The sequence below is a fragment of the Rhinolophus sinicus genome, linkage group LG09 (genome assembly GCF_036562045.2).
Source record: "Rhinolophus sinicus isolate RSC01 linkage group LG09, ASM3656204v1, whole genome shotgun sequence".
NCBI lineage: Eukaryota > Metazoa > Chordata > Mammalia > Chiroptera > Rhinolophidae > Rhinolophus > Rhinolophus sinicus.
The window spans coordinates 117,066,753-117,091,118 of record NC_133758.1 but is presented as its reverse complement, the minus strand read 5'-3'; the positions used below and the strand labels follow the sequence as shown (position 1 = coordinate 117,091,118).

At 61.0% G+C, this 24,366-nt stretch overlaps 3 protein-coding genes across 7 annotated transcripts; 1 reads left to right on the top strand and 2 right to left on the bottom strand.

The window, feature by feature from the left end:
* Positions 1–180: 180 nt before the first annotated feature.
* Positions 181–11,566, top strand: DBNL (drebrin like). Of its 2 annotated transcripts, none has more exons than XM_019731679.2 (13): positions 181–338; positions 4,201–4,256; positions 5,695–5,807; positions 6,292–6,366; positions 7,153–7,299; positions 8,003–8,080; positions 8,590–8,741; positions 8,825–8,870; positions 9,095–9,218; positions 9,696–9,791; positions 9,879–9,991; positions 10,224–10,320; positions 10,684–11,566. In XM_019731679.2, exons 1-13 carry the CDS (start codon positions 256–258, stop codon positions 10,821–10,823), a joined length of 1,320 nt encoding a protein of 439 aa, XP_019587238.1. In that variant the 5' UTR covers positions 181–255; the 3' UTR covers positions 10,824–11,566. The 2 variants fall into 2 exon arrangements, with proteins under 2 accessions (XP_019587238.1, XP_019587237.1); XM_019731678.2 differs by having other exon boundaries at positions 8,822–8,870.
* PGAM2 (phosphoglycerate mutase 2) lies at positions 8,312–14,743 on the bottom strand. 2 transcript variants are annotated; one of them, XM_019731684.2, is made up of 3 exons: positions 14,269–14,743; positions 13,988–14,168; positions 8,312–8,583 (listed from the first exon to the last, which is right to left on the bottom strand). In XM_019731684.2, exons 1-3 carry the CDS (start codon positions 14,680–14,682, stop codon positions 8,351–8,353), a joined length of 828 nt encoding a protein of 275 aa, XP_019587243.2. In that variant the 5' UTR covers positions 14,683–14,743; the 3' UTR covers positions 8,312–8,350. The 2 variants fall into 2 exon arrangements, with proteins under 2 accessions (XP_019587243.2, XP_019587242.1); XM_019731683.2 differs by lacking the exon at positions 8,312–8,583 and adding an exon at positions 12,341–12,541 and having other exon boundaries at positions 14,269–14,739.
* A 582-nt stretch (positions 14,744–15,325) lies between these two features.
* On the bottom strand, positions 15,326–23,569 carry POLM (DNA polymerase mu). 3 transcript variants are annotated; one of them, XM_074312141.1, is made up of 11 exons: positions 23,304–23,566; positions 21,808–21,991; positions 21,013–21,111; positions 20,706–20,876; positions 20,007–20,078; positions 18,239–18,359; positions 16,939–17,071; positions 16,745–16,847; positions 16,418–16,657; positions 16,249–16,332; positions 15,326–15,989 (listed from the first exon to the last, which is right to left on the bottom strand). In XM_074312141.1, the coding sequence occupies exons 1-11, from the start codon at positions 23,474–23,476 to the stop codon at positions 15,882–15,884; spliced, it is 1,488 nt and encodes a 495-aa protein (XP_074168242.1). In that variant the 5' UTR covers positions 23,477–23,566; the 3' UTR covers positions 15,326–15,881. The 3 variants fall into 3 exon arrangements, with proteins under 3 accessions (XP_074168242.1, XP_019587234.2, XP_019587236.2); XM_019731675.2 differs by having other exon boundaries at positions 15,326–16,059; positions 23,304–23,565; XM_019731677.2 differs by lacking the exon at positions 16,745–16,847 and having other exon boundaries at positions 15,824–16,059; positions 16,939–17,063; positions 23,304–23,569.
* Positions 23,570–24,366: the final 797 nt, after the last annotated feature.

Here is a 24,366-nt window from a genome sequence, read left to right as displayed (position 1 = left end):
GTGAGGAGACTGAGCAGACGACAGGCACAGTGCTCCGTGCAGCACCGAACGGGCTAGGCTGGTTGGGGCCCTCTGCGCACACGGCGGGCCGCCGGCCTGCTCCTTGCAGCCGTCAGCGCAGCCCAGGAGCTTCGCTCACCACGCGCCCTTCGCACCGCTTCCGCTTCCGGCCGTCGGGGCGGGGCTTCCGGCCGTCGGGGGCGGGGCGGGCCCGGAAGCGGCGGCGGCGGCGGCACGGGGACCGAGGAGCTGGCCATGGCTGCGAACCTGAGCCGGAACGGCCCGGCACTGCAGGAGGCCTACGTGCGGGTGGTCACCGAGAAGTCCCCGACCAACTGGTGGGCGCCCAGGCGGGCCGGGGCCGTGGGCGGGCCGGGCCGGGGGGAGCCTGGGGGCGCGGCTGCGCCCCACGCCTGGTTGTCGGTAGCCGCACTCCGGGAGGTGCTGGCCCCCACCCTTGTCACCCTTACCCCGCCGAGCGTGAGTCGCCGGGCCTCCGCATCCCTCCGGCCGCCGGCCTCGCGCGTGGGACTCCATGTTGGACTCCGTGCCGGGCTGCGCTTGGTGGCTTCGCCAGGTTCTCCTTTTCTGCCCGGGGACTTCACCGCCCTCCCTGAGAAAGAGGAAGCCACGCCCGGCTCCTTGCAAACGCTGTGCTCAGGGATGGGCCTCTGAGAACCGTGTGGCAGCCCGGCCGGCACTGGGAGGCCTGCCCCGGAGGCGTTACACAAGGAGCTCGGGGGTTTGGGTCCCTGGTTAATTGTGAATGTGGATTTCAGAACCTCCCTTTCTCCGAGAATGCTCCTACCCGTGCCTCAGCCATAGGGAGATGAATGAAACGACGGTGATGGCCACCCTCTTTCTTCCACCTCCCTGTACCGTCCTCTGCTAGGCTGGCAACATTCATGTCTCCTCCGGGGGTTGATGGGGTTTTGTAATACTGGAAACCCGGATCTGCAAGCTCGGGGATGGCCCTGGACAGCCACGCAGAGGGTCAGCTCTCTTCTGCACGCAGTGGTAGCCGTGGATGGTAATTCTCTGTCACCGTCCCGTTTGCTTAGTTTTCACTTCCAGTTCTAAATGCTGAGTTTGGTGGACTAAGATGAACAGCTTTTGGGAGCAGGGCCACGGGTGGGGCTGCTACTGGGACTGGTCTCCACTTGTCAATGCTGCTGCTTTCCCATCTCTGCCTTCCCTGGTGCCCAGCACGGACTGGCTTTCACACAGTGTACTACTGGACACTGAGGATGTCATAGCCTTTCCTGTCCGTCAGCACCAGGCCTTTTGGGGAAGAGCTGCCTGGGGCAAAGTGGATGTGGGCACCCTGTGTGGGACGTGTGCACAATTTTCCAGGGGAGACAAGCAGCACAGTTTCTGTTTGGAAAGCATCTCTTCTAAATAGGGAAAGGTGTCTAGTAACTCATACTGTTTCTTTGCCTTCTCTTCTTCATAATCCTATAGGAAGTTCACCCACCCGTCTAGGTACGGTTATTTCCATAAGGAGACTTGGGGGATGTCAGCCCCCTACCCCTCTGTCTCCTGTCCTCAGAGGACCGTTGACCTTTGCTGGTGTTCCAAACCCTGGGGAAAGTACCTCCACCTGAGTGCCCGGTTCTCACACCCACATGAGGCCACCTGCTTTGGAACCCAGGAGCATGTTTGCCCCTCTGCAGTCCTGCCCAGCTAGGGTTCTGCTCCGTTACGTGTAATCCTTTCTGACTTACCTAGGAGACTCCTGGGCGTACTAATGGGTCTTCCTTCCATGTCTTTCTGTCCTCAGTCTTCTCAGGCCTCCCTTGGGCTTCTAACCAGAGCTGCCTGCTACCCCCCAGGTCTGCAGCTGATCTGCCCCATCCCCTCTGCCACTCAGGGTGCCGAGCCTCCCCCCACCCCCAGGCTCCCATGGCACTTGGGGGCTGAACCACTGAGCAGCTTGAAGTCCTGGCCTCTGTCCTCATTGTCAACAGATAGGGTGTGGCAGGTCCCCACTCATTCGCTGAAAAACATCTAGACTATGTCACTTCCCTGATTATAACTGCAGGGGCTTTGGCTGTACCTTACATAAAGCCCCGACGCCTCGCCCCGGCTGACACCCTGCACACCCAGCTCCTGACCTCCACTCCTGCCGCCCTGCCGCTCACCACACTGACCACACCTGCTTACCACCACTGTGGCCTCCTCCTCTTCCTCACCTTGCAAGCTGGTTTCTCCTCAGAGCCCTTGTGCGTGGCTGCTTCCTCTGCCTGGGGCGCCCTTCCACTTCATCCCAGGGGGCTCCCCAAACCTCAGTTCTCAGCCCCATGGCTGCCCTCTTGGAGGGCCCTTCCTTACTTCCCGGCTCCCTGTGTGGCTTCCTCCAGACCCGTGCCAGACAGCCTCACTGGTCGCCTTTCCGCCTTTACCAGAAGGGGTGGGGTGGGCACTGTCCCTGTCCCTAGTACAGGACTGCAATGTGTGGTGGGAGCTCAGGTGAACGATGGACTTGGCGCAAAAGGAGGCAGAGGATATTGGAGCAGGGGTCTGCGGTGCGGGAGGCCGTGGAAGACTTCACATGCAGAGTGGGTAGCATCGGGCTGGGCTCCAAGGCTGGTGGGGTGGGCAGCCGCCACCACGTCCGTTCTGCATCCTGCTTTCTCTTGGTTCTCCCAGTTCCCCCCCACACACGTGGTAGTAGCAACACGTGTATCCGCTTCCTGCTCCTGCTCCTGCTCCAGCACCTGGCAGCACGCTCGTGTTGTGTGTGCTGCTTTGTCTTGCGATAGGAAGTAAGTCCCATTGGCAGGGTTTCTTGGGGATTATTCGTAGCTGCAGTCCCACGGCCACGTGTTTTGGGAAGGAATGACCAAGTTATAAGGTGCTCAGCACCCATGCTCGTGCCCTGCACAGGCCAGCGCTCCATTTCTTTCCATGTTGATTTGAAAGAAGGGCGAAACTGGATTGAAAGTAGAAATGAGCCCCTGAACTGGGAACATCCAAGAGAGTAGCTGAGACCCCCCAGGGAGAAGGGGCAGGAAGTCAGAGGGTGAGGTGGCAGGCACGGAGCATGGCTCTGACTAGCTGCTCGGTTCCTTCGTGGTGGAAGAGCTGGGCCAAGTGGCCATCTAGATCCCCTGCTGCTTGTCTGGGAGGAGGATGGGCCAGGACACCCGCCACCAGAGTGCATGCTGACAGGCTAGACCCACTTTTCCCTTTGACTTGCTGTCCGCTGGTCAGCCCGCACTGCCTGGAGCGGAGCTGCGAGTCGGTGTTGGTGGCTGAACTTCCGGAAGGCGTCTCTTCTAGAATGTCCCCCCTGGATATCCACCACCTCCCACGTCTTTTCCCTGTTTCTCTGAGTGCTCCCTTCAGTGTTTTCTCTCCCTCATACTCTCTCCTCTCCTGGGAGCATGGTTCTTTCCTCGCAGCCTGTCCCCGTCAACCAGATCCTCTAGGCCTGGGTTGGATTTCTCTTCGGACTTTCTCGGGCACGAGCAGCTCTGCCCAGTGGCATTAGCAAGGCGAGTGGAAGCCAATTTTGGTTCTTGTCAGACTGTTGACCCCTGTCCAGCTCCCTCAGCCAGCCTATGCTCTGAGGTAACTTCCACAAGTAAGCCCACATTTAATAAAATGCACCGTATTTCCTAACCTCCTCTGGGGTGCAAGTTTTTAAACCTGAATCCTACAGGAGAAGAAAGCTGTGGTCCAGGGTCACCTGTGGAGAATTTAGGCTCTCCTCGATCTAAAACCTGCCCCCCCAGGAGCCTGCCCTATGAAGCCTGGCCCTGTGTTGTCGGACACCACACACGCTGGGCAAGCTCGTGTTTGCAGGGAGAGAGAGTCCTGGCCCCAGAAGACAGGCCAGCCTGACCGGGGCCCGATGCACGTTCCTCCCTGCTTCTCCTTGGGGTGCTTTGGGTTCAGGAATGTGCAGGGGTCTGTTTTCCCACATTCACGTTCCCAGTAGCTGGGTGAGCAGTTCACACACGGGTGTGTAAAGTATTGGCATAAAACACGACAGCTACTGTTCCTTCAAGGAGATGAATGCTCCTTGTCTTCTTAAGTGTGTCCCTCCCAAGCCCCTTTAGCCAGTCGGGTCAGCATAATCCCAGCGTCAGAGCTGAGAAGGCTGCGCTGGCCCAGGGTCACCACGGTGTCGAGCTCTGGCTGAGGGCAGATGGCATCACCACACTGGCTACAGAGCCCACTTGTGTTCTGTTTCAGGGCTCTCTTCACCTACGAGGGCAACAGCAATGACGTCCGTGTGGCTGGCACTGGGGGTGAGTATGGGCATGCGAGGAGCTGAATGGGCTCGCATGGGAGGGTGAGTGTGTGAAGGGGAGAGAGTTGGGATGTCAGTGCTCCATCTCAGTTGGCATTGCAGCCCTCACAGCAGGAGGAAGGGGACTCAGAGCACACAGGTGTCCCCTGCCTGTGATGCGACCACAGTGATACCTCCCTCGGCTAAGGACGGACCCACCCATGTCAGCATGTGTTGGGGAGTTCCCCGGCCCCCTGATTGCAGTGTGGGCCAGACTCGGGCTGCAGCCAGCCAGGCCGGATGGGTACTGCACGGAGCAGGATGGGCCCCCAGCACTCACGCCTGCTTCTGGCCGCTTTGGGTTCAAGTGTTGCCAACTGAAAGAAGGTCCTCCTTGCTATCTTGGCCCCCAGGGTGGGAATAGCGCTGCTCTCCGGGGTGGCGGGGGTAGCTGAGATGGGACACAGGCCACCGCCAGATCACGGACAGCCAGGATGAGAATGTGCAGACTCCTCTGCCCTCCTGGTAGCTAAGTGTACTCAGGGCCCACCCTCACTGAGGGGAGGTAGCAGCAATGCACCTGGTCAGCTGGGACGGGGTGACCTGGGACAGTGCCGCCAGAATACAGGGAGACGGGAAGTCCCTTGGGAAGCACAGGCTCGGCCAGTGCCGGGCCAGAGACGGGGGTGTGTGAACTGTGGGCACCCAGCTGACACCCCAACTCCCCTATGCTCAAGGCCAGCTCACCTGAGCTGAGCTAGCACAGCTTCGTCCTCAGAGTGCTTCTGGTGACTGGCTGGTAGAGACCTTTCCCCTGACGGGCCTCTCTGTGCAAGGACTGCCTGCGGTGGTCCACGTGCACTCTGCTGGTGCAGGTCACAGAGACAGAGGTCGGCAGCTGAGTTGCTCCTTGCAATCTGGGAAGGTTTGGGGGGCTGCTAAGCACCGGGGCCCACCGCCTCAATGTTAGGAGAGAATGGCTTAGGGTGAGCATCTAAGAACTGAGTTCGTGCACGGCTGTGGGATGATCCAATGTGCTCAGGGCCCTCTGGGTGGCCCCAGAGTCAGAGCAGACACGTGGACGAGGGCGGTTGACTCGGAGCAGGTCCTGTTATTCCAGGGCCCTTGGTGGGGTCCAGGCAAGACGAAAGGTGCACAGTGCTTTCCTTTCATAAGTGGTGTCAGGTTTGTGGCGTAAATGACACTACCTGTGGGTTTACAAAAGGGGTTTTTAGACTTGTGTGGGGAAAATCGCCGAGGGGCTTGTCATAAACGCAGGTCCTATGTCCCACCCAGCTTGTGTGTCAGCCCAGTGGGCTGGGCCCAGCGTCTCCTTCCCGTGCAGGTGCCACGGAGACTCTGGATTAGAGGCAGCCTGGGCTTCCTGTCCTGGTGGACCAGGTGCAGGGCTGGGTGGGGTGCCTGGGCCACCACTGACCCTCCTGTGACTGCTACAGAGGGGGGCCTGGAGGAGCTGGTCGAGGAGCTCAACAGCGGGAAGGTGATGTACGCTTTCTGCAGGGTGAAGGACCCCAACTCTGGCCTGCCCAAGTTTGTGCTCATCAACTGGGTAGGTGACATGTGAGGCCTCTGCGTGGTATCCAGGTGTGACTGGAAAAGCTCCCTTTGCTTCTTTTTCTTCTCCGCCCTCTGTGATTGGAGCAGAGGAGGACTTGACTTGAGGATAGCGCATAGCTGGTGAATGAGTAGCAGTGGATGGACCCACTGTGGCCCAAGGAGCACCTGCAGCCTCGCTAGTGCACAACACACTCTCCCAGCCAAGAACTGCTCATGCAAAATGTAGTACAGTCACAGGACAGCTTAACTTTTCCCCTCCAGGGTAGTTGTCCAAGGGAGCAGAGGGTGTGGAGAAAGGCTGGGACGCTCTAGAGCGCGGAGTGGAGGCCGGGGGGGGATGAGGGCTTCTGAGCCCCTGTGGAAGCTGCCCCGGGATCCTCCCTGCCCTCTGCTGTGGTGGCCGGCTTCCCTGCCTGGGTCCCTGGGAGGGTGGTGGCCTTGGGGAATTGGGTCATGCTGGGTGTGTTGTGTTGCAGACGGGCGAGGGCGTGAATGACGTGCGGAAGGGAGCGTGCGCCAGACACGTCAGCACCATGGCCGGATTCCTGAAGGTGAGTGCTGCTGCCACTGGGCCTCACAGAGCCTGCACGGCCCGGTTCCCCCCCCCCCACCCCGGGAGCGAGCGGGATACCCCATACCCCATAACTCTGTCTGGATGGCAGGGTGTGGCCAGAGGCTGCTCCTCCTGCTCGGCAAGTGTGCGACAGGCAGGGTGTGCAGGCTGGGCTCAGCCAGGAGGACCGTGCTGGAGCTGGCCTGAGGTCAGGCTGGGCCGGCTCCCACCCGTTTTTCAAGTAGTGTTGTCAGGATTTGGAGGAGAGAGAGAGTTGCTTATGCCCACCGCCCCAACAGGCATATTCCCTTTCCAGTGTGTCCATCACAGAATGGTGCCCTGTTTACTTGCCGGGGCGTTTGTCATTCGCTTGTCGGCTAAGTTTGCGTTTCCTTGGTTACTGTCAAGGAGGCTTGGGACTTGGATGTCCAGTTCAGCCAACACTCTTTCGGATATGCCTCAGTTTTTCTGTCTAGGAGATAAACGAGAGGGTCCCAGGCTTATTGGGTGTTAGTGACAGTGAGTGAGGTCATGAGCCTGACCTCTCAGGTGGAAATCAGTGACTTGCTAGAAAATGGGCTTATTTGCAGATGTCTTTCAAGGTTAGCTTTCGTTGATTAGTAGGAAACTCTCCACTGCCTGAAGCGCAGAGCAGGCCGGGGCCGCAAGGCCACCAAGGCCACCAGGGTCAAGGCCGAGGCTGTGCCTCATTCCCATGCGGCCAGGTATGCGCCTGTGTGGCCTGCGGCCCCTGCACCATCACTTAGTGCCGGTCCGGCTGCAGGGGGCCCACGTGACCATCAATGCACGTGCGGAGGAGGATGTGGAACCTGAGTGCGTCATGGAGAAGGTGGCCCGGGCCTCAGGTGCCAACTACGCCTTCCACAGGGAGAGCGGCCGCTTCCAGGATGTGGGCCCCCAGGCCCCAGTGGTGAGTGCTGCCGGGTGAGGGCAGGTGGCAGGGCCTGCCCTCAGCGCCGTACGCCTCGTGGGGCTGGGCTCCCGCCTGCCTGGCTTCAAGTCCTGAGCCAGGTGGTGGTGCGGATGGTGACCCCATGTCTGATAGCAGGAGCTGCTCACCAGTGAGGCCGGTGTCAGTCGGCACGAGGAGCAGTCCTGACCCTGGCCACTGGGGGGACGGCTGTTCCCAAGCCTCTTATGCTGGCTATGTGTGGTTAGAGACTCGTAATGCCCATGCCTTCACCCTCTAGGCCACGGCACCAGTGTGTCCTCTGCGGCCCTGGGTGGTGGCAGACAGGGCAGGCCCTTCCGAATCGTGGGCAGACACCTGCAGGCCCATGGCCCTGGTGCTGGGTGGGCAGCCAAGTACCCCGAAGCATAGCAGAGATTTGGTGGGCACTGCCATGGTGGTCAGCTGTCTGAGGCTGCTCTGCCTCAGAGCTGCCTGGACCCCCCAGGACTCTCAGGCAGGCCAGGGTCATTCCTGCACAGGCCTCCACCCGCCAGAGACTCTCCAGTGTTGCCTAGGGGAGCTTCCCCGCTCGGCAGTATCCAGGGCCATTCAGGGTCGGTGGGCCAGGCACATGTGCCTCTGCCAGGTGCCACCCTCACAGGTGTAGCCTGTGCTGTCTGCTCCTGCCAATGGCCCTGCAGTGGACCCTCTGTCTCCACAGGGCTCTGTGTACCAGAAGACCAATGCAGTGTCTGAGATCAAAAGAGTTGGAAAAGACAGCTTCTGGGCCAAAGCAGAGGTGAGTGCTACCTGGGCATGGACGGTGACTGGACTATGAAGCCGTCTCGTGTGTGACAAGCCTGTGCTCAATGCTTTCATTTTCTGCACTGTATGCTCTTGGAGCAAAGGTGGTTTTTTTTTAAGATTATTATTATTTTTAAATTTTATTGAGGAATATTGGGGAACAGTGTGTTTCTCCAGGGCCCATCAGCTCCAAGTCATTGGCCTTCAATCTTGTTGTGGAGGGTGCAGCTCAGCTCCAAGTCCATCCAGTTGCCGTTTTCAGTCTTTAGTTGTAGGGGACGCAGCCCACCATCCCATGCAGGAATTCAACCAGCAGCCCTGTTGTTGAGAGCTCGTGCTCTAACCACTGAACCATTGGGCCTTCCCTGGAGCCAACGATTTTGCTAGTGCCTGTGTACAGCGGGTCCGGCCACTTCAGAGGCCTAGTGTCACTCAAGCAGTGCAGGCTGCCAAGTGGGCTGGGGCGCGTGCAGCTGGGGGCTGAGCCCGCTCCCTTCCCTGCAGAAGGAGGAGGAGAACCGCCGGCTGGAGGAGAAGCGGCGGGCTGAGCAGGAGCAGCGGGAGTGGGAGCAGGAGCGGCGGGAGCGGGAGCTGCGCGAGGCCGCCCTCCGGGAGCAGCGCTGTCAAGATTGGGGCAGTGGGGCCGGCCCCCAGAGGTGAGCCCCAGAGGTAACTGGCGGCCGGGGGACAGGGCCGGCCAGTGCTGGGCTGCAGCTCTTCCCTCTGCCCCTCCCAGCAGGCAGTGTGAGCAGCAGGAAGTGGTTCCGAGGGACAGTGAGGAGCAGGTGAGACTCGGGCCCCCGGCAGAGGGCCGGTGACGGTGGTGCCCCTCTGGGAGTCCACAGGCCCAGCAGCGGGCCTGAGAGGTCACCGATGGTCCTGCGGCCAGCTGGGGCGCATTGCAGGTGGCAGTGGTGGGGGAGGGTGAGCAAAGGCAGAAGTGCCCAGCGCGGGCCTCAGCCTGGGCTGGGAGGAGGCTGTGAGCTGTTTTGCTTCCTGACACCCACAGCTGTGGGGAGCCAGGCAGGCTGCCTCCCGGGAACCCATCTGTCAGCAGTCGGCACACCCACGGGAGGTTTTCAAGCAGAAGGAGAGAGCCCTGTCTGCCACATCTGTCTCCAGCCCCCAGCCAGGTGAGACGTCCCTCTGGGACTTGCCATGAGCCATGAGGCAGGGGCAGGTCACCATGTGTCAGAAGGTGACAGGGACAAGTGAGCAAGGAGAGCCTGTGCTCAAGAGGGCAGCTTCTGGGAGGGTGTCCCCTTCCTGCCCTTTGCCTCATTCGGCAGAGACCTGGTGAGAGATGAGGGGCTACGGTGTGGCTCCAGACTGGGGACCCTCTGGCCCCGGCCCTGTAACCCCGCACAGATCACACATTGGGCTGTCAGCTGGGTCTCAGGAGGCCTACATCAGTCACCTCCCAGGCCCCAAGAACACAGCTTCCCCACACTGCCTGTGGCCTCGAGGGGCTGCCTGGAGCACACTGGTGTGTGACAGCCACTGCCCTAGGACAGGCCCTGCCTCTGGGCCACGTAGGGCACAGAAAGCAGAGGCCTTCCCTTGCCTCCCCCTGCTGGCTGCGTGATGTCCTGTGTGCTGTTGCTTTGCAGGCAAACTGAGGAGCCCCTTCCTGCAGAAGCAGCTCCCCCAGCCAGAGACCCCCCTCGGCAGAGACTTGCCTCACGCCACCTCACAGCCCAGGGCAGGCAAGGCTCCTGGCCGCCCCATGGGGGGAGACGGGGCAGCGTGCCTCCCCTCCCCAGGGTCAGAGCGGGCCACGTCCTCCCATGCAGGTCTCTGCGAGGACCCGGCACCCAGCGCCCCTCCCTGTCCAGTGCAGGAGGAAGGAGAGGCCGTGTACGAGGAGCCCCCAGAGCAGGACACGCTCTATGAGGAGCCCCCAGTGGTGGGTGCCCTGCGGTGGGGGCAGGGCTGCCAGGGGCAGCCCCTCTGCGGTCACTGCGTGTGTTGTGTTGTTTCAAGTCGGGGCAGCCTGTGCGATAAGTCATCTGGCAAGCGCTACTGTGCTGGGTGGGGAGCTGGGTGGGCACCCTCTTCCCTAGGGCCTGGCGTGAGCCCTGGCCGTGTGCAGAGCCGAGGTCACCAGGACCCCCAACTTCTTTCCCGCCCATGAGCAGGTGCAGCAGCAGGACGCAGGTGCCGAGCGCGTGGACCACTATCCGGGGCTGAGTGGGAAGGGGCTCTGTGCCCGGGCCCTGTACGACTACCAGGCAGGTACGCACTGCGGCCGGCTGCTCCCGGCCACAGGCCCTGGTCAGGAGCCCGCTGGGGGCTCCCTCCAGCTGTCGGAAGACAAGGCAGAAGGGTGAGGGGACGGGTGGACGCCGCACACAGCCCAGACCTCCCAGGGGCTTCAGGCAGCCGCTTGCTGTCACCTGGCATGAATCCCAGTTGCCAGCCTAGTTGTGGCGCCTGAAGGTGACCAGAGAAGTGACCTAAAGTAGTGGCCTGGGTCACTGGAGCAGACTGGTGTGCATTTTGCGGGAATGGTGGCCCAGAGCCCACCCTGAGCCAGGTGTCGGGGGACTGGTGCCCGGAGCCCGGAGCCCTCGCATAGTGTCTGGGTTCACCTTGCAGCTGACGACACCGAAATCTCCTTTGACCCTGAGAACCTCATCACGGGCATCGAGGTGATCGACGAGGGCTGGTGGCGCGGCTACGGGCCAGACGGCCACTTTGGCATGTTTCCTGCCAACTATGTGGAGCTCATCGAGTGAGGAGCCTGGCTGCTGGCCCAGGCTTGGACCGTCCTTCCTTCCCCACCCATACTTGGTCCCATTGCTGAAGGAGGTGGTGTGAGGTCTTCCAGGAGTGGGACTCCGGGTAGGACGAGCCCTCGGGCTCCCTCTGGCTTGGGTGGCTCAGCCCGTCACCCCAAATGCAGCAATAATCTGGTGGTTCCCACACGCTTCCTTAGCCTCCCAGGCCCTCTGGTCAGTCTGACCCTGACCCCAACCGGGACCACTGAGCCGAGCCCCGGCCCTGCCAGCCCCTGGGGGTCTGAGCCAGAGCCTCGGGAGGCCTGGACTCACCACCTTTTCCTCTGCCCTGGGGATGGGGGCTGTGGATTTAGCAGTTGCTGTCCGGAGGCAGAATGGGTCATGGCACCTGGCAGCCGTGACTTGTCTGTGTGTCTCTGCTGTCTGCTCCGTTTCTGTCATTCTGCCTGAGCTGTGGTCAGTGGGGTCGAGGACAACCAAGCCCTCATCTGAGTATGTGAAGGAAAGTGTGGAAACATCGCAGATGCGTCTGTCCTTTGTGCGGCTTGATCTTGCCTGCTGGCCCCATGTCTGCTCTTGGAGTGGGACCTGCTCCCACAGGCCCCCGCTCTGACTGCCGTCTTGTGACCTGACTGCCTGTGTGGGACGAGCCCTTCCTGGGGACTGTGGCACGTGCGTGTACCTTGGGCCAGCTGGCCACAGCCGCCTGCCAGGAGTATAAATGTTAGGATGTGAGTGAAGTCGGCCTCTGCGTTTCAGTTCTCTGGGAGGAACTGAGGGCCTTGTTCCCTCCCCGGGGGCCTCTGCATGTGTGGGAGGCGTGTGCGTGTGTGTGCATGGAGAACATTGGGGACATTACGCGTCATCTTGTGCCCTGGGAGATACGAGGCGGAAGCAGCCTGGCATGAAGGCTGCAGTGAGGGGTGGCCCAGGTGGCGGCCAAGCCCAGTGCCTTGAGCCCGCCTGGTGGCAGGTGGCCCGCCCTGTGTGTCCCTTGGACAGGCCATGCTGTAGATAGGTGTCACTGTCCTGATTTCTCTCCCCTAAGATGGGACGACAGGGCGCCCCGCCAGCTGTGGCGGCCTTATGAGTCAGGTGTCCCCAGCTTTGAGGCCATCTGTGGGCTTGTCTCTCCAAACCAGAGGACACCCAGGAGGCGGGGCTCGGTGCCACCACGCCATGCCTACCCTGGGGCTGTCGGGACAGTGGAAGACAACCCATCTCATGGAAACTGGCCACAAAGCAGTGTCCTGGCCACTGTCCTTGCTCACTGGGGAGGGCTGGGTCCCTTGGACCCCCTAAGTGACCCCAGGCACCCCGATTCTAGAGCAAGGGACTGTTAGAAGTCAGCTGATAGCCAGGGGTGGGGACCAGGCTCCTGCCCCTGGTCCCGGGGTCCCCATACCTAATGAGCAGGCCCCCCAGGGCAGCATTTGTGGAACCTTAGGCTCTGGCCTGTGAGTCAGCTGAGCAAGCGCTGGGGGCCGGGTACGCGGGGCCATGGACTCAGGCAGTGGGAGGAGGCGCTTTTATTGGCAGAGCCCCCCTTCACTTGGCCTTGCCCTGGGCGGCCACAGCCTCCATGGCCTTGCGCACGGTCTCCTCGTCACCCAGGAAGCGCATGGGCTTGGTGGGCTTCAGCCCCTCGTCCAGCTCGTACACGATGGGGATCCCCGTGGGCAGGTTCAGCTCCATGATGGCCTGGTCTGACATCCCTGGGCCGAGGAACCAGAGGCTCTTAGCCCCTCCCAGCCTGTCCACCAGGCAGCCAGCCACTTGCTGTCACATCTGGCAGGCTCTGTGACCTTTAAGAGCTCCCTCCCACCCTGATAGCAAGGCCCGGAGAAGGTCAAGGCAGAACTGAGTGAGCTGGTGGCCTCCAGAAATAGCTGCGCTAAATCATGGACCTTCCCCACCCCAGTGCTGTGAGCTGGGCGGCGCCAGGGTGTTGGCCCAGCACAAACTCTGGCCGGACAGATGGGTGTTTGCATTCAGTTAGGACACCAGCCATTCAGTTTCCAGAGAGTTCTAAATTCTGGGCATACTGAGCAAAGGAGCAGGGGGTGATCCTAAGAAATGGGTGGACGGGAGGCTCTGCCAGGTGCACAGGGCAGCATTTTCTGAAGAAACCTGACCCCGCCAGCGTCCCGCAGCCCCCGCCTGGAATAGCAGCTCACCCTTTGGTATTTCCACCACCCCATGGTACAGGGAGGGACGTTCTGGGCAGTGGAAGGCTAGCCCACGTGGCCTGGCTGCGCCCTGTCCTCCCAGTGGGCAGAGAGGCCTGTGGGGGCGTGAAGCCCTGGGGGAGGGGGCAGATGGTCCCCATCTGCTGGGCTCAGTGCCAGGTGTCAGGCGTCTGCATGGACCTGGCATCCTGGGGCAGACAGACGGCTGGCCAGGCCCCAGGCCTGCCTATCTGCTCTGGCCAGATGCCCACTACCCCACTTCCCTCCTCCCACCCTGATCCCACAGCTGGTAGACCATTCAGATGCTCACAGACTGTCCAGATGTCTGAACGTTTCCAATGAGAGCCCCTGAAACAGTCGTCACGCTGTGGGGCTGCCCACTCCCTGCATCCTTCTGACTGGTGTTATCTCTGCCTGGAGTGGGTGGAGCTGGGGTGCTGGGTGTACCAGTGGCCGGCAGTACCAGGAGTTGCCCCATAGGGCGGTTGAGGCCCAGCAAGTGATGTGACTTGAGCAGGGACACACAGCAAAGCAGGGTGTGAAGCCAGACAGCTGTGCCTTTTCCTGGCTGGGTGTCCTTGGCAGGATGCCACCCTGAGCCTTCCCTAACCCCTGCCCAGGGCTCATGCTCAGGAAGCTGGGCCAAGCCCAGGTTTCTTAGGCCCTGTGCAGGGAGGACCTGGGCCCTGGGTCAGGGGTGGCAGACGTTTTCACCCAGTCTTCAGAAAGAAACTTTACATGGTGTCCCACTACATACACAGAAATGAAACCAAAACTTCACAATGCTGTTTTTTAAATGTTTTCTCTAACCCGCCCAGTTCCATTCAGTTTGAAACCGGCCCCTGGGCACCGGCGTAGGCAAAGCACCCTCAGCTGGGCAGCGGGCCATGAAATGAGTGGCTGGCTGGGCCAGGCCTGTGTGTCCCCCCTCTCCCCCCGCCTGCACCCACGCCCCGGTGGGGTGTGCCTCACCTTCCAGGTGCTTGACGATGCCGCGCAGGCTATTGCCATGGGCTGCGATGAGCACTCTCTTGCCGGCCTTGATCTGCGGGGCGATCTCCTCATTCCAGAAGGGCAGGGCCCGGGCGATGGTGTCCTTGAGACTCTCACACGTGGGCAGCTCCCCAGGCTTCAGGCCTGCGTACCTCCGCTCCTAGGGTGCCACACGGCTGTGCAGTCCCCGCAGCCCCCCGACCCGGGCTCCCTTCCCAAGGCGCTGCCCCAGGCCTCCCTGCAGCACCCCAGCCGCGTACCTTGCTGATAGAGGCGTAGTAGGGGTGCTTCTCGTCCATGGGGGGCGGTGGAATGTCAAAGGAGCGTCTCCAGATCTTGACCTGCTCCTCCCCGTGCTTGGCAGCGGTCTCCGCCTTGTTGAGGCCCGTCAGGCCCCCGTAGTGCCGCTCGTTCAGGCGCCAGGTACGCACCACTGGCAGCCACATCTGGTCCGTGCCGTCCAGGATGGTCCAGAGGGTGCGGATGGCCCGCTTCAGGACTGACGTGTAGCAGACGTCGAACTCCATCTTAGCGTCCCTGACAGCCTGCGCGCCCCTCCTCGCCTCCTCGGCCCCCTTCTCACTCAGCTCCGCGTCAAACCAGCCGCAGAAACGGTTCTCCTGGTTCCAGGTACTCTCGCCATGCCGAACCATCACGAGGCGGTGAGTGGGCATGGCGGCGACACTGGGCACCGCAGCAGGCTCTGGACAGGGACAGCTGCCTCCCTGTGCCACCAGCTTTATAACAGTCCGTCCCCAGCCCCCAGCCCAGCCAACTGCCAATGGGCATTCCGGGCCCTACAGGCAGTGGCAGGTAGCCAGCAGCAAAGCTTTGGGGGAGGGTAGGCCAGGGACTGGACTTAAAATAGTCCCGGCAGCCAGCAGTCCCCAGAGCCCGGGCTGGGCATGAAGGGCAGCTTGAGAGGGGGGCGCTAGCAGACAGTGCTTCTCAGGGAAAGGCTCCCCATGAGCTCAGAGCTCCGAGCCCTGTCAACCCCTCCCTGCTCCCAGGGGCCTGACATACTCAGGCAGATGTGCAGAAATCCCACCCACTTTCTCCCAGTCACTCCTAACACAACTGGGGACAAGTGTGCGTCTCAGCAGACAGGCCAGGCCTGAGAGGTTCTGGATAGTCTGGTTCCATTGATGTGACATTCCGGAGAAGGCAAAACTGGGGGGCCAGATGAGTGGGTTAGGGATGGGGAACTTGACCACAATGGGACAGCATGAGGGGGGTTCTGATTTTGGTGGAGGTGAACAGGTTGTACAGGTGTTAGCACTCAGAAAACTATATGGCAAGAATCGGTTTTACTGCATCTTAGTTTAAAAAATGTTTTTTAATGTGAGGGATCAGGGAAGTCTTCACTTGACAGACACTTTTTGGACAGAAGAGTAATTCCAGGTGGGCGGTTGGGTGAGGGCGCCCCTGGGGATTTGAGGAACAGGACACCATGAGGCCAGGCCCCTGGGGAGAGAGTGACACAGCCCCTGGCCATGTGGGTGTCTGGGGCAGTGCAAGTGGGAATGAGCTGGACTCAGTCACAGAGCAGGGGCTGGGGGGCCTCACTGGGAGAGGAGCAGAAATGCTGGGGACGTGGGGGCCGCAGTGAGGACTTCGGGTTTACTGAGCAAGGTGGGCCACTGCTGGAGGGCTTTGAGCAAGGAGTGACACCACGTGACCTGCTTTTAAAAAGCTGCTTCCAACTGACCCTAAAAGGAAGCCTGGTTGGGGGCGAGAGGCAAACCCAGGCAGTGGGTCAGTTGAAAGTTCTCTTCCAACTCCCTACCCCGGGCTTGGGTAGGACGGGTGTGGGCAGGGTGTGCGGCGGACGAGGGTCCACTCCAGAGGGTGAGAACTTGGATGGCAGTGCAGCTTATGCCTGGAGACATTCTGTGGCCAAGGGCATCCATGGGGTTCGGCTGGCTGAGCGGCCCCCCAGGGTTTCTGAAGAGTGGCAGACAGGATCAGGCGTTTCTCTGCTCTGGGGGGAGGTAGGCAAGACCCAGGTGTCTGAAGATGTCTTCCTCTGCAGCCACATGGACAAACGCCTTCTGCGAGGGGAGTGGGAACCTTGGTGCTTGAGCACTTCCCCCCCAACCTGTAGCATCTTCCCTGATGAAAGGGTGGGGGAAGCGGGGAGGGGCAGCCGGAGTGGCTGTCTCAAGGCCCTGCCTGTGGATTCCAGGCTGTGGGCCATTGGACAGACAGACAGACGGCCCCACCCCCGCCCAGCAACACACCTGCTCTGGGTCGTACAGCCCCCGGCTATTCAGCCACAGCCCCCTCTCGGTCCGGCTGAAGCGGCGAAGCTCACGCTCAAAATGCTGGGGTGGAGGGGTGACAGTGTCAGTAGGCCCCGGGACCCCTGGCCCCGTCAGGCCATGCGCCCCACCCCACAGCACACCCTACCTTGGAGCCAGTCCAGCCAAGCAGGGCAAAGGGGTACTGGCCAATGGGGACGACCACCAGGTCCACACGCACAGCCTTCCAGGCGGGGCCGGGCCTCTGGGGCCCCCCCACAGCAGCCCCTGAGGGTCTCAGCAGGCGGAAAATGCAGAAGCTGCTCTCAAAGGTGTCCATGTTGTGGCTCTGTCGCATCCAGTGAGCGTGGTCTCTGCAGCGGCGGTGCTGCTGGTACAGGACGAGGCCCTGGGGGGCGGGGAACAGCAGGTGTGACCGGCACTGCCCCTGCGGCCGGGCGGGCAGGCCCAGGTCCCAGTGGGTCCCAGCGTTCACCTGCTTCTTCAGGTAGCACAACACTCTGGGCAGCAGCCCCACCTCCTGGCCCTCCTGGGGGTGGGTGATGAGGAAATCCACATCGTGGCCCTGCGACTTCCCCCTGAGGGGGCAAGCGTGACGCTGCCATCCAGTGCACGGCCGCCGTGCTCTTAGAGACCTGCAGTGGGGGAAGGCCCACCTCAGGCCATTACCTCCGGAAGCTCCCAGCCAGCGTGACGGTGGCCCCAGGGAGGGCCTGGCCCACGGCTGCCTCCACCACCAGCTGCAGGGCCTCCGCGTCGGACCGCTGGACCGGACGGCTCAGGTCCCCGTAGTGCTGGAGTCCTGTGAGCGGCAGGCTCTCCTGAGCTCCCAGCCCAGCTCTCTCCAGTGCCCTCCTACCTTCTAAGCATGGAACTTCTATTCTGCAATAACTACATCCACATACAGTGGAAAGAAATACCAGGTCCTCTGTGCCCTCTACTCAGTCCCCCAGTGTAACATGTACGTCATACCCACTCAGATGCTGAGGCCGACACAGCCAAGATACACGCTCCTTTCTGTGCCTCACCTTTCCCACCCATAAATGGGACCAGCAGTTGGTAAAAAGACACGGAAGAGGACGTCCATAGCACTTGGGAGCAGCTTACTGTAGCCCAAGTACATCTGCTCACCTGTCAGGACTCTGTACCTTCCACTTAGGAGATGGGAACGGGAAGTGTAGCAGCGACAGCACCTGGCAGAGCCAGCTCAGCGCTGCTGCCACCTCTGGCTTTACCATGTCCTGGGAGAGCTGGCTCAGTGAACCAGCGGGTGTCACACAGCTTTGTAGGTCTGACTCCCTGCTGATCGACAAGGCAGGTCTCCTAGGATCCCACCCGGCCCCCGACCACGGGTGGCGCTGCTCCTGCAGCCCCTGGGAAGACACTCAGAGGCGGTGGGTGCTGGGCTGTGGGGCTCCCTCAGGCCACACAGGCAGACCAGACTATCTGCTCAACACCTGCTACCCTCAGACAGATGTCCATGGCGCCCCACACTTCACACAGGACGGAATGGCGGCTCGGAGAATCTTAGTCTCAGGGCCACCTACCTAATAAGTGGCAGAGATGGGACTGAAACCCAGCCAAGCCAACTCTCAAGTTCATGTTTTTTCCACCTCACAGTGCCACCTCCAAAGAGCAGGGCCCTCCCTGAGCCTCTCCTACCGCACAGGTCCCCTGGCCATCGGTCAGCAGTCAGGCGTGCCAGGCCCAGGCTGTTCAGACAGGCCCTCCCTGGAAGCAGGAGGAAGGGCCCAGGCCTGGTCCAGTCCAAGTCTAACCAGAAGGTCCTCAATGTCACGTTAGCTACTGTGACCATCGTCATTCACTGAGAAAGGGCTGCAGTGGGTCCTCCCTCCACTGGGTGGAGGCCCAGGAAGCCCACTGGAGGTGCCCGCCTAGCCATGGGCCCCCGCGCCGACCCCTTTCCCACCCTCCAGAGACCCTCCTTGTGGGCCTCTCTGAAGCTCACCTGCTTTCTGCTGCTGGGTCAGTCTCTGTACCTGCTTCCGGACATCGTCCAGCGTCCGCAGCCCTTCCCGGTACCACTGGTCAGCAGTCCTGACTCCAACCCCAAAAATCCCGGTGAAGAGCTGTTGTGATGAGCACAGCCCGGTCAGGGGCCAGGGGCAGAGCTCATACAGCAACATGCAGGTGGCGACACTGAGGTGCAAAGGGGTCGCCAGTGGCCTCACTGTCATCGTGCAGCATGCCCAGTGCTGCCCCACTGCTATTTTTTGAGTTTAAGCGACCTACCCGAGGCCACACAGCGGTGCACTGGCAGGATTCCAACCCCGAGCCTGGCCTATGCAGCGCCCCCTCCAGGGGACAGTAGGGGAAGGCTCCAGGCACCTTGGTCTCCTCCTCTAGGAAAGGTCTGTCCCCAGAACTTGTGCACTTGCAGCCTGTGATTCCATCACCACAACAGCCACTTAACGGCAGCTGAGGCTCATCAGTGCAGTTCTCCTGAACCAACAGCGGCCCCCTAACAACTCGAGGGCGGGTTTAGTAGGAGCTGGCGGGGATGAAGCTGGGCCTGGCTGGGCTGCGCTCCAGGCTCACACAGCACCTGTCACTGCCCAGCCAGTGGTCAGCACACACACCCAGGCCAGTGCAGACGACATGACTGGAGCTGACCTCTCACGGGGTGGCTGGCCGTCCTAACACAGGGGACTGTGACCCCAGCCCAAGCAAGTCACCTGTGCCTTACAACCCATTGGTCGGGGTAGGCACCTGTCCTAGGCCGGCCAGTCAGAGCCCCTCCAGGAATTTCTGGCACTAAAACAGGTCAGGGTGGAGGCAACAGTGTCTGGCAGGAGCACCTTCTCTGGCCATGTCTGACCTGGGAGGCTGCTGGTCAGGCTGAGGAGGAACAGCAGAGCCCCACTTCCTGCAGACCCACTGCACCCCTTTCTGGGCTGTGCTGCCATCCTCCCCTTGATCCCCGTAACCAAGAGCATGAGCTGGGTCACTGTCACCAACAGAGTCCTGAGAGGAAATACGCTGAGAAGAACCCAATCATACTGTTTACGAAACTAAATTTCTGATTGTTAACGTACTTGTTTGCCCACTTGATGCCTTCGGGACTCCAGTGCCCACGAGGAGGCAGACGCCTCTGCCCTCCAGCTCCTGTATGGTCCCCACTCCCCCGCTGTCTGCATGCCTGAGCCCCTCTGCCCTCCACATGGCTCGTCCACCTTGAAGCCCCCGTGGATCCTCACAAGATTTTGTGCAACCCTCCACGGCAGCGATGACCTGCCCTGCCAGGCCTGCCCCACGGCCCCACGGGTCACAGATCTGCTGGCCGCCAGCCACAAAAGCAGGGCGTCAGAGCGCACCCCCAAGGCACCAGGCGGCTGCACATCTGTCCAATGGGAGGTGAGGAGGAGCAGAGGGAAGGCACGCTGTGGACATGGCCAGGAAAACACCAAGATGTCAGCTGGACACAGAGCAAAAGTGTGCGGCCCGCAGGCCCTCCGCCTGGGGCATGCTGGGCCCACATGCTGTTTAAGGTGCACAGCACATAACGTCAGTGCCCAGTAAGGACACACAGTGCTGACAGAGCCATCTTGGAAAAGAAGCTTCTCCTTGCCCGTCTGTGGCTGCCTGTGAATATCAGGTGTCAGCTGCCACTTCCTCAGAGACCTTCTGTGACCCCTGGGTGGGGCCACTGCTCCGCTGCATGAAATGTGCTGTCCCCTGGGGAAGAGGGCTGTGTCCCACAGCCCTCCCATGCATACCTTCATGCTCTGGTACCTCTCTGAGAGCCGGACTCTCTCCACCTCGTCACACACACCGTGTTCCAGCAGCTCCTGCGGGGGACACAAAGCTCTGAGCTGGGGCCGGGCCCGGCAGACCCCACACTCAGTGGCAGGCTCTGTGGTGTCAGGCCCTGACAGACCTGGAAGTGGACACTGCCCCGGAGGCACTCAGAGCTTCAGGCCCAGGAACACAGCTGGTCTGTCAGATGAGGAACAAGCCCCAACATATGGAAACCACTCTCAAAACAGGTGAAAAATTCAGTGCGACTTCATTTAAAAGCATAACTGAATTCAAAAGTAACTTGGTCATGATGTAGTGTCCTAGAGATGTGTACAAAAGAACAACATTCCTCAAATATTCTGCCCTTTAAGAGAGTGGCTTGTACTCAGGGCTTCTCTGCCACTGTCCTGGTCAGTTAGGGCAGATGCTAACAGTCCCAGCCACACCAGGCCCAGGGGGGCCCCTTGTATAGAGCACTGTCAGCCACCCTGAAGCACGTGGTGTGGTCATACTTTACATATGAGGAATCTGAGTGGAGGGTGGCTTGTCACCGCCTGGGAGCCAGCATCAACGTCTGGGCTCTGACCTACCTTGCCACCTGCTGTCCCCAGCCTTCAAGGCCGCCTCACTCCACTGGTGTTCACAACACTGCCTTGAAAAGTGTGCTGGGCACCTACCTGGACGACCCTGCAGGAATGCTCTCCAAAGTGGGGCAGGCCCTGCAGCTGGCTCAGGGCTGTGACCGGGCTGGGAAGGGCCTTGAGTACGGAGGCTGATCTGTAGAAGGACAGGAGGCGGCCCTCACTGCCTTCGAAGCCCGCTGCCTCTGCCAGCGTCTCCAGAGCCTCCTGCAGAGAGGGGCCCTGGGTGAGGGCGGGCTTCGGGGACACTCGCCCAGCCCTCCAGCTGCCACCCACCTGTTCCCATGGCTGGGAAGGACAGAGTGGGGAGTCCTCTCAGGGAGACCAGGAACCCACGGCTTACCGAGAAGCTGGTGTTGTGGTGTGTGAGGGGCGTGGGACGCTGGCAGGCGTAGGGTAGCATCCACACTGGGCTTGGCAGCCCCTTTCTGGACACAGCCACCTAGGGACGGGCAATGAACAGGCCACTGGGAAGCTGCAGAGCTGGCAGCCCCGAGAGCGCTGCCTCTTCTGGATGGTCACCTAAGGCTCTCAGCAGACAGGACAGGAGCCAACTCTGAGAGGGCAAAATGACCAGAAGCATGTGGCAAAGATGGCGCCGCCCTGCAGAGCAGGCCCGAGTGGCAGTAGTGACACCACCTGCCAACCCTCACGGACACATTTCCTGCCTGTACCCCACCTCCCAAAAGCCTGTCATCCCCACCTCAGATGGGGATGTTGAAGCCTCATGGCTCACAGGCAGAGCCAGGATTTGGACATAGGCAGCCTGCTCCCAGCCCCCACCTGCATCCCCACCTCTGCTCAGCCAGGAAGCACAGAGGTAGGCAGCAGCCATGAACCTCACAGTCACTCAAGGACAGCCTCCTGTTGGCCCTCGTGTCATCTCACTTAGGGGTCACAGTCATTGACTTGGTGAACACGAAAAGCCAAAAGATGCCAAAAATAAATGGACCCCAAGTGTCCGCACCAGTGTTGACAGCAGAAGCTGGGATGAACTGGCTTGCTGGTGTGGGCAGAGCCCTCAGTGCCCACCTCATGTGGACAGAGGCACTGCTGCCATGTCAGCTTGGCCCAGCTGGGCTACAGCCTGCATTGGGGCTTTCCCTGTGTCCCCACATGAATCCACCGCCCAGCTCACCTCCAGGCGGTGCCGGCACTCCACAGGTACAGGCTGCCCAGCTGCCATACTCTCTGTGAACCAGCTTATGTCCAGTAGTGCTGGGCTGGCACAACCTGGGGGAAGTGGCGCCGCCCTGCTCTCCAGCCAGCAGACGGCGTCCTCAGCTGAGGTCTGCTCCATCACCACATGTGTCACCTGGGAGCTGGGCAGAGGGTGGGGGCAGGGGTGAGGCCTGGGCCTTTCCCAGGCTTGCCATCCTTCCCGCTTCACTCCATACGTCCAAGGCTTTACTCTGCCTGGTGGGCACCTGTTGGTTCTCCAGATGGCATCGTCTCAGAAGGACTTCCCAGCCCTATTCCTGGCGGCCCTCTGCTCCAGCTAGAATCACAAGCCCAGCCTGATTTTGTGTTGTCCTCCCACCCCAGAGAACGGAGTTCCTCAGGTGCAAGGACCAGGGGGCTTCATCTAAGCGCTGGAGCCAGACAGCTTGGGCTTGAACCTCAGCTCTGCCACACCCTTGCGGGGTACGCCTGGGCACCTCATGTCCTCTTCTGTAAAGCAGAGATAATGACTGTCCCTTGTGGGGCTGTTGTAAAGAGTGAAGGAGCTAATGGGCCAAAGGGCTCAGCCAGTGCCCAGCACACTGAGTTGCTGTCATCCTGGGAACAGTTAAGGTAAGAAAGACCTGCAGGGGGACTGGCCTCTGGTTTGCAGGCTCTTTCCACTTCACACCTATGGGAACCAGCTACCGTACTCTCCCTGTTGCCTCCGCAGCCGCTATTTTTTGGTTGTCCTGGAGCCACTTGAGACTCACTTTCTCAGTCCCAGGAGAAAGGAGATGGCAGGATGAACTAAGGCAGAGGGGCTATTAGCCAGTGACACTGTTCCGGCTGCCTACACCCACGCGGCTGTTTTACAACCCTGTGGCACACACTGCCCCGTGACCTACAGATCGTGGCCCTAACTGCTAGCAGCACCCTTTTACAGAAGAGGAAACAGAGAAGAGCCACGGGCCATGACGTCCGAGGGCTAACTTGGAATCCAAACTCCTCGGGTGGCCCTCCCCCCTGGCCAGCCGTGTGCAACTTCTCTCAGCCGCCTGTTGTTCAGAAACATGGCATGTGAAAGCGGCCGGGCAGCTGCCAAGTCCCGAGCACCGGCATTCTGTGCTTAGGCCGTCACACCACGCAGCGGTGTCCTCCCGTCCACCGGGAACGACAGCGCAGTGATGCCGGGCCGTGGGCGCCGCACCCGCCCTGAGCCCTCAGGTAGGCTGCCTGGGAAGGCGGCCCCGCTCTCAGGTAGGCGGCCCCGCCTCCAGGTAGGCGGCCCCGCCCTCAGGTAGGCGGCCCCGCCCTCAGGTAGGCGGCCCCGCCCTCAGGTAGGCGGCCCCGCCCTCAGGTAGGCGGCCCCGCCCTCAGGTAGGCGGCCCCGCCTCCAGGTAGGCGGCCCCGCCCTCAGGTAGGCGGCCCCGCCCTCAGGTAGGCGGCCCCGCTTGGCCGAGAGCGGCGCACCTGTAAGCGTCCAGCACGCGGAAACCCTTGGACAGCGCCAGGCGTGTGAGGAAGGCCCGGCGGCTGCGGCCCATGCGCGGCTCCGCCAGGTAGATGGTGACGCCGGGGAAACATGCCGCGGAGGAGATAGCGCCGGGGGTCCCCACCCGAGCCCGCCGCCGTTTCGGGAGCATAGGCGCCGGGGCCTGGAGCGGCGCTGGGCGAACGTAGCGGAAAGGCGGGCGGGGGCCGGCAGGAAGCCGGAAATTATGAGGACGGAAGCCGAGCGGAAGGGAAGGTGGCGCGGGGCTCCACCCCGCGGGCAGGCCCCGCCCCATGCAGATTGCTCAACAGAGCGCTCTGGAGGTCCCGGGCTCCCATCGGATTGGGTGTCCCGGACACTGGGCGCCAGAGGCCCCGCCTCTATGCAAATGACAGGGGGCGCGCCTTCTTTTTGAATTACTCTCAAGGAAAGCCGCGTCGGGCTCCTGGTACCACCCGGGTCAAGAGACCCGGCGTGGCGGGGTTACGGTCAGGGTGCTGGGGGCCCATCCTCGGCCAGGGGGAGGGGGCGGAATCTGCCCTTGGCCGAGCCTGGCGTGAGGTATCCGCGAGCCCGCAGGCGCTGCGGGCAGGGGCAGAGGCAGGGGCAGAGCCGGTGGCCGCGGAGACCTGGCGGCGCGGGGTCTCGGGACGGCGCAGTGGGGCAGATGCGCTAGCCTGGAACGTGCTGGTGGAGCGGCCACTTCAAACCCGGGAAATGCTTTTTGGTCGAATAGCGTTGGACTACTGGCCGGCCATTTGGAAAAACAGAAGTTAGCTCCCTCCCTCACTCCTTAACATTAAAATAAAATCCAGACGGATCAAACATTCAAATCTAAAACAATGCACTGGAAAGTTGATGAATGTTTTTATAGCCTAAGTATCACAATAAATCTGAAACACTGAAGGAAAAGAATGACACACTTGAATACATAGAAATTTTAAAATGTATTTTAAAATTAAAAGGCAAACCAGAGAAAAAGTGTCTGACATATTTTGAAATTAAGTCTAATTCGTGTCATTATGAAATTGTCCACAGATA